This window comes from Epinephelus fuscoguttatus, linkage group LG6 (assembly GCF_011397635.1).
Source record: "Epinephelus fuscoguttatus linkage group LG6, E.fuscoguttatus.final_Chr_v1".
Lineage (NCBI taxonomy): Eukaryota > Metazoa > Chordata > Actinopteri > Perciformes > Serranidae > Epinephelus > Epinephelus fuscoguttatus.
Genome location: NC_064757.1, coordinates 32682968 through 32691301, shown reverse-complemented (window position 1 = coordinate 32691301; position 8334 = coordinate 32682968). Strand labels below are relative to the sequence as shown.

The 8334-nt window shown below is 41.4% G+C and overlaps 1 protein-coding gene across 2 annotated transcripts; it reads right to left on the bottom strand.

The window, feature by feature from the left end:
* Positions 1–258: 258 nt before the first annotated feature.
* fsta (follistatin a) lies at positions 259–6580 on the bottom strand. 2 transcript variants are annotated; one of them, XM_049577948.1, is made up of 6 exons: positions 6374–6580; positions 5003–5200; positions 4585–4803; positions 4227–4451; positions 3424–3654; positions 259–1433 (listed from the first exon to the last, which is right to left on the bottom strand). In XM_049577948.1, the coding sequence occupies exons 1-6, from the start codon at positions 6462–6464 to the stop codon at positions 1345–1347; spliced, it is 1053 nt and encodes a 350-aa protein (XP_049433905.1). In that variant the 5' UTR covers positions 6465–6580; the 3' UTR covers positions 259–1344. The 2 variants fall into 2 exon arrangements, with proteins under 2 accessions (XP_049433905.1, XP_049433906.1); XM_049577949.1 differs by having other exon boundaries at positions 5009–5200; positions 6374–6578.
* Between the last annotated feature and the right edge of the window lie 1754 nt (positions 6581–8334).

The following is an 8334-nucleotide window of genomic DNA, read 5'->3' as shown; positions in this document are numbered from 1 at the left end:
AAATCCATGCCCACAATATAGCTACACCCAAAGATATAAAAGGATTGACTCCACAGTATCAGTGGATCTCTGATGGGAGATAAATGCATCTAATCTTACAGAACATAGTATATCATCCTTTTTTCCCAATCCTGTGCTATGTAGGTCGAAAATGTAATGTAGGTCCAACTTCGCCTTTGAATTAAACACACGCATTGACATTTTGACATGTTTAACTTGTTATCCACACCATCAATGACACAGCAGAGTCAGAAAAAGTATAAGGAAAAAAAACTTTTATTGTTTCACTCTTCATATCTGTACAAATACCATCAAACTTTGTATGTACATATGACATTTACATAAAAAATACAAAACTATATATTCATAACAGAATTTTGTATTTCTCTTGTGATGTTTGAAAATAAAAATGCATTCTGAGAAAAAAAAAACAAAAAAGAAACAAAGTGATGAAGTCTGATATAGTGTCGAGTACTGCAGTACGTTAGTCCTATTTCAGCTCTGCGAGAGCAATATGGAGCACATTGGCAAGAAGACAGCACACAAATGTTAATGGCACATTGTTTCCAAAATAATCAAGTATCGTCCAAAACTTACCTCTGCTCTAATGTGGTGAGACAAAATAAATGCTATTGAACAATGTCTAAAGTTGTCGTCTCCGTGTTGGAAACAAATCTAAAGGGCTAAAACTGAAGAGTAACCAAAACAAAAAAGAACAAGAAGAAGAAAAGAAAAACAAATGGCTCTTATTTTTTCTCTTCCATTTCATCACTGCTGTGTTGCAACTTTTACAATGCTCTTTTGCAAAACCATTGAGATAATCCCTTTGGTCAGTTATTATGAGTTGTAAACAAACCAGAAACACTTCTGTACATAAAATGATTGATATATTCCCAATAAATAAACACACAGCCTAAACATGCATTTACGTATGTGTGACATAAACATCTGTGATAGAGATTTGACAGAAACAAGCAGATTTTTACAGCTCAGGGAATGCAATTTACAGCTTGTAGAGGACTTATACTTACACGGTAACATGACAAATAAATAACACTGCTTCTCTTTGGACAAATATATTTCTTCATGATAAAAAAAAAGAAAGTAAAAGGGACAACAACAAAAAAAGGGGGAAATGAGTGGTAACACAATATATCATGGTAGATAGTAAGCCTGACATTGTAAATGTATAAATTATAAATCACAAAAAAAGTATAAATAAACATCTAGCAGACTGAACTATATGTATACTTCCTTTTTCTTTAAAAAATAAATAAGCATACACATAATGTACAGTATGGACATGATTCCTTGCCCTAGGACTGCTCCCCTAGTGATGGGGGCCTATCCATCCAGTATAGAAGATATATGGACATAGGCCATGTAGTCTGAGTCCTCATCTTCCTCATCCTCCTCCTGGTCTTCTGTAATGGCTATATGGGAGAATATATGGTAGCTGTTGTATGAATATGGACCACAACAGCGCAGAATATCACTGAATGTTCTTTAAAAAAAAAAGCTCACAGCAAAGCCACTAGCACACAGCCCCCCTTATGTTTATTTTTTATGTGTGTGTAAATGTGTATGTTTGTGTTTATGCATCTGTGTGTGTGAAGAAGAGTCTGTGTGACTTGGTATCAACAATTACTGTGGCATTCTCAATTATGCAACTGCCATTTATATAATCTAGCAAGTCAGGGCTGCAACAAGAGAAAAAAGTGGGGTGCATGGAGAAGAGGGGTGCATGGGAGGTTGGGTAGGGTGGTTGCAAGGTGGGTTAGGGGGGAGCGGGTATGGGGGCACTGAGGCTGATGGTTCCAGTAGCTCGGGTCTCTTTTGGGCAGATATCTTGAAAGCAGACACACATAACACAGAAAAGTGCCCTTGTGTTCTTGGATTTGCTAGTTTCCTTTGCTCTGATTATTCTTTTCTGGCTCAAACGTACAGGGAGGGAGGACTCTGTGTCACAGCCTGGCCTTAGCAAGCAGGTCAGAGATCATTAACACAGTTCTGAGGTATTTTCTTTTTTTTACAGAAGAGATTTACATCGGACACTTAATTAAAAAAAAAAAAAAAAAAAGCACACAAGCGAGAGCAAGAGTGACATTACAAAAAAAGAAAGGGAAAAAAAAGGCAGTCCCTCATCAATCCAAATGGATTTGTCATTTCTGATACATATTCTGGTAGACAACACATTCACTGGAAACAGCACGAACAATAAAAGTTAGCTGGTAAATATCTTTTTTTTTTTTTTTTGTCTTCTAATAATGAGATGAGACGTAAGAAAGCGTGGTTCTACAAGCTTCTGATGCTTAATCCTGCACACTGTAAAGTATCACATTTCTATTTAGCTCATGAGGTGATCATAAAGTTGGTCCCTTGGATTCCATTGTATACCTTAGGCACATCACATTAAGGTACTCAGTCAGGAGAGAGAGATACTGACAAGGAGACGCTATTCTACATCGCAACTTGGAATGTAAATCCGATACTCCCTTGAGGCTATTGTTCAATTTGATGTTTTTTTCCCCCCCAGATATGTGAGCGCATGAATGCCTCACTCTGGTCTACAGATAGGTAACGACATGAATCTCAAAATCCATCCATTATCACTAACATGGCACCAATGTTACAATCACCTTATGCACATCATATGAGTATATTCAAAGGTATTCTGTTCTTATTGACATGTTGGCAGTGTGGTGTATGTCACAAGAGGCAGTGCATTTTGAATTGATTGATTACAGCCAAAAGCAACAAAAAAAGAAAAAAAAAAATAATACCAAAAAAAAAAACCACAAATAAACTATTACCATGAAATTAGCAATGTGACCATGGAATTTACAAGCTGTAAAGATATGACCACTATCATAAAAATAAACCATTACTGATTAAAAAAAGACTGCATGAGATTTCAGGCAACCTGCTCCTGCAGGTCACTAGCATTAACTTATAGCTAGGCTTTCAGATATCAGGATTGTGCCACTGCAAACAAAATTAGTCTCCTTTAATATTTGCGTTAGTTTAATGGAGTTAGCTTTTCGCAGACTTTTAGATAGAGCCTGCTGATATATGTAGCTATGCTTTTTCATTCACCTCTCTGTTATTTTGTTTTGCAGAAGAATTGAGAAAAAAAAGTAAAATAAAAAAAACAACAACAAGAACACAAGAACAAAAGCCAGCGACAAAGACAATGTCATGCAAGTTCTTCTATTCCCAGGTCCTTTCTGCTTGCTTAAGCTGTGCTTGGTGGTGTGGCTGGGGTGGGAGTTTGGGGGGGGAAGAGTTGGGATGGAGGGGCACTTTCAAGGGGAGGTTTTTGTTTGGGAAGCAACATGGAATATTGTCTTTTGCTCAGAGAGGGAGGAGGGTGTTTTTGTTTCTTTCTTTTTTTTCATATTTTTGCTTTTGTTATTTACTTACAGTTGCAAGATCCTGAGTGCTTGACTTCCAGCAGCACCCCCAAAGAGCAAGCTGCTTGCTTCATGGCACATTCACTGGGATATGTGGTGTTGTCACTGGCACACACCGCCTCATCCGTCCTGCTCTCCGGACAGGTCTCATCACACAGCGAGCAGCGTCCCCGGCTCATCCGAGCATCCCACAGACACTTTTTCCCCGCGCTGCACTGGATGTCCTCACACGACTTGGCCTCTAGAAGCAGAGAGGAAGAAACAGGGGAAACCTTTGATTAGATGGATTATCATGAATGCTTTTCAAGCAGGATCAGATGACTGCTGAGTTTTTGGAGACCTGAGCTAGGAATAAAAACTAAATCCTGTTTTATAGGGTTAGGGTCTTGTGGAGGGGAACACAAAGTTATGTTTAAGTTTGCATTCAAGACTTAGATTGACTGCCTTCTGGATAAGAATCCATCTGACTCAAATATTAACTTGAAGCATGTCTTCATGGCCCCCAGCACTCCCCTGTTTTGCTCTCTTTCTCCCTCCCCCTCTACTTCCCTCTCTCCCATATGGGATAGTGCTGCCAACATCAGGAAATAATAAGATGTCTATCATTTCTTGAGCAAACACAAGCAACTACCAAACACACACACACACACACTCTCTCTAAGACCCCCTCCTCAGTGGAATGTTGGCAAAAATGAGCAGTGAATAACTGCAGAGCTGGCCGGGGAGAACATGCACTTAAACAGTATTCAAAGTCAGGGGGTGGAGGCGCTCTAAGGGAGTCTCACACTCTCACGTCTCTAGTTGCACACTTACTGACGCATTTTCCCTCATATGCCACTCCAATGGATCTGCCGAGGAGACAGGTAGCTCTTCTCAGGTGACACGCGCTGGCATAGATGATCCCATCGTTTCCACACAGGTACTGCTCAGGCGACGTCACCTCGGGGCAAATCCGATTACACGTCACACAATATGCGTTGTTTGTCTGGTCCACGACGCATGTGGAGCTGCCGGGGCACAAGACGTCACGGCACGTTTCTGTCGAGACAAAGAAATAGCAGGATTTCGTGAAAACGCGACACGAAATACCAGAAAAAAACGCTGGATTCTTGGCACATGCAGCTTTGAGAAATGTGGAAGTGGGAAGAATTTAAAAACAATATTTACTCACTCTTGCACTTTCCCTGGTACTGCACGTCCAGGTCGGGGTGGCCTTTACATTTCGCCTTCAGCAGTGCGCATTCGTCTTTGTAGGTCTTTCCATCAGAGCCGCAGACTGGCCCTTTCCAGGTGATGTTGGAGCAGTCTGGCGCGCACACGCAGCGCGGCTTGCTTCTTCTGTTCATCTTGCACCTCTTTCCAGGCCCACAGTCAACATTATCGCAGGTCTCTAAAATAATAAAAAGTCTGTGTTATGGGATGCTGGAGAGGATTTTGGCCTTGTGCGTAAAATAACTCTGGCGGATAAAGTACACATTAAAGGAATAATTTACGCACGATGATGTGCGTAAATCAGATCAGCATTTGGATTTATTACGCGAAATGGCTGAGGATGTGTATTATGAGAGAACGAAGGGAAATGAGTGCACCTCCACCTTTGCAAGGTATGCAATTGGGAGCTCCGCCATTGAAGATCATCCACCTAAAGAGCGTGCTGTTGGGGACGTCCTCCTCAGTCCAGGATGTCCCCAGTCTCCCACTCCGACAGCACTCCTCCCTGCTCATCCCGGGCATGTAGAGCACCTGGCACCTCCCGTTCTTCCCCTGCTGCAGCCAGCAGTTCCCAGCTGTAAACAGAAAAACAAAAAAATACTCGAGTGTCGCATGTTGAACGTCTGAAACCGCTGACCCAGACGCACTAGACACACACGCAGCCGGTATTATCCGAGACGCTCCCTCCCTCCCTTTCGCCCTCCCGGCAGTATTTTGTCTGATTTTTTTTTCTTTGCTAGACTGTTAACACTTGCCTATCCCATCTGTGACTGACAGCCCTTACAATGCAGCCACAAACCAAAAAAGTAAGAAGAATCTTTGGAGGGGGGTTTCCTTTATTCCTAGAGCCTCCTTGTTATCACTGGACAGAAAGTGGAGCGTCTAGACAGCGTTAAATTGCAGCCAATCTCCTTCAGAAAACCACGGTCTTTAGCTAAACACACCACCGTCTCCAACGCCTCAGAACAATATCCCAGACATGTACCCACCAGACAATGCCTTGCCTTATAATAAACCAGTGTAAAGTTTATTTTAAACACGTAAAAATGCAAAAACAAAACAGTTATCCTATTTCTGTGGTACAAAAAATATCCTTTGATCCAGACAACAGCAGGATGTCTAAACCGACACAGACACATATGACATTAAGTGTTCATGAACTGGCGTGGTTCTTAAATTGAAGACAGATTTCTATTTGAACTAAAAGCTCCCGATGGAAATTATATCTACAAAACTCTCCAGTTTTACTATATTTTGTAGAAAGTAAAGATGTAAGATTGCAACAAAAAAGGTATTTTTGCACACAATGCCGAGTGGATATGTGCGGGAAATATATCAATAACACGACCATAAACTCATTGTGGATATTCTGAAGTTTGTTACAGGGTTGACTGCAGCACCGTGAGACACTAAACGCTCATACAAAAGTATCAGAACATGCTCAGGTATTGTGGAGAGCTGGCGCTGCCACCAACGCGGCGTGGCGGCTTGTGCGCCTGGCGAGGGCTGCAAAACTTGCTATAGTCTCACTTTGAAGTGTCCCATATGGCACCTGTTTTATGGACGCTTTACGCACGCACTGTCTGATGGACAGAGAGTTTTTTTATCAGCGGGAAAAAAGGAAACTCACTTTGAAAAGTTTCTCGGTTGCAGCAAGTATCCGACACAGGGCGCGTTTTGTGTCTGACAGCATGTCGAAGTTTTTCAAAAACGGCAAGAATAGAAGAAAATGGATGAGGAGAGCTTACCTTGAACTTTTTGATGTTCCATGAGGTGACAAAGCCATATGAACAAGAGAAAAAAGCCCGGGTGAAGGTGGTGTTTCAGCATCCTAAACATGATGGAGAGGCAAAGTGAACTACGTATTTGACACAGGCAGCGCAAAAGTAATCTGCTTAAGGTGGCAGTGTTGAATAAGTGTCAGTCTGAGAATGCAGCCTCTCTTTTTAAATCTATAAGGGGTCTCTGGTTGACTGTCTCTGGTGGGCGGTCTCCTCTTCTGTGGGGGTGGGGAGATTTTTTTTTTCTTACCAAAGTTCTTTCAATCCCAATCAGGTGACATCGTTACAGGCAACTTTCTCTTACCACAATAATCAGAGAATATGAAGATAGGTCTGAATCTAATAAGAAAAAAGAAACTCCGGAAACAGGAGGCTTTGCAGTCACACAGAAGCAAACAGCAGATCAGAATAAATGTGTCAGTTGACATGAATTTTTGTCTTGATGTAAAATTATGTCATTAATGTTTAATTTTAATCGTTTTCGATTTTTCACCAGTGTGAGGCGGAGAGGTGGTTTTACGCACGGCTTGGAAACGCGTCTTTAAAGCTTTTATCACCTAAAAAATATGAATAATAATATAATAACAATAATAATAGTAGTGATAATGAATGTCACTGTTACTCATGTATCAAGGCCTTTATTGCTATATAATCTAACAGGCCCACTGCCAACATGCCCATCCGGACATACCAGCAGTCCTTCAAATTAAGGGTACTACTTGTTGGTAACTGATATTTTTTCCACCAACTGCAGTCAAAAGTGTAAATCTTTTGATGAGAGTTGCCTTTTGGAATATGTCCGAGCCCAGACAATAATAGAATTCATAGTAGTCCGCAGCCGCACGGCTAATATTAGAACAGACAGTTGTTTGGGTTTCTCTCCCGGGTCAAGCTTTTAAATATAATCAAACCTGTTTCCGAAGAGGCTTCAGACAGAGGAGCAGGGTGTTGCATTTCATTGAATGAAACGCACACACACACACACACACACACACACACACACAGCTCTTCACTCACTGACGCACAGACAGGCTGAACTCCGTCAGAAGTCCTTGCGCGACCTCTTCAGCGGAACTCTGGTTACAGCTCTCCAGAGCAAAGAGCAAAGTGTCGGCAGTGTGAATCAGACACCAGGGAGTTAATTATCTGTCAACCAGGAAGAACACACTGTAATCCCCCACTTTTTTTTTTCAGATTCCAGTGAAACACCATTTAGGCGTCATAATCTACCAAACATGAGTTGGGCCACATGTACTCCAAGATGAAATATTCCCGTATATTCAGAGCTGTGAGTGTGGGTGCACAGAAACAGTATCAATTAATGCCCCACTACTACAAACCACATATGAAACAGGGGTCCTCCACAAGAAATTTTTTAACACGAAACACCTAAATTTAATTTTTGCATTCTGGTGATTTTTTTGCACCATTTGTGCCTTTTCTGCATCATATCATGGTGTTAAAGTCTTACATTTTTGTCAAAACTAACATTTTTTGGGGGGTGGGGGGTAAAAGCATATGTTCTACATATTGAGAGTGACATGTCCCCTGTATCCCCCCAAAATCGACACCTATGATCATCATCATCATCATCATACAGTCTAATCCATGTTGCAATCACATCCCCCTCTTCCATATTATGCACTAAGACCACCCACTGTGTGCATGTTTGATTTGTAGTGATGCACTCATTTCTGAAGAGGTTCTTGCAGCGTTATTTATGGCACGCTCTTTTGCTCTTCTTTGTGATCCAGTGATTCGGTTCGTGCTGCGTAAAGACAGCTGTGCTCAAAGAGAACAAACAGAGGAGGAGGAGAAGGAAGATGTGTTTATCCTCAACTTACAGGACAGCTAACAGATCACATTACGTGCTTCACACTGTAATCAGAAACAGCAGTCAGTGGGAAGACTTAAAAACAAGGATGCAA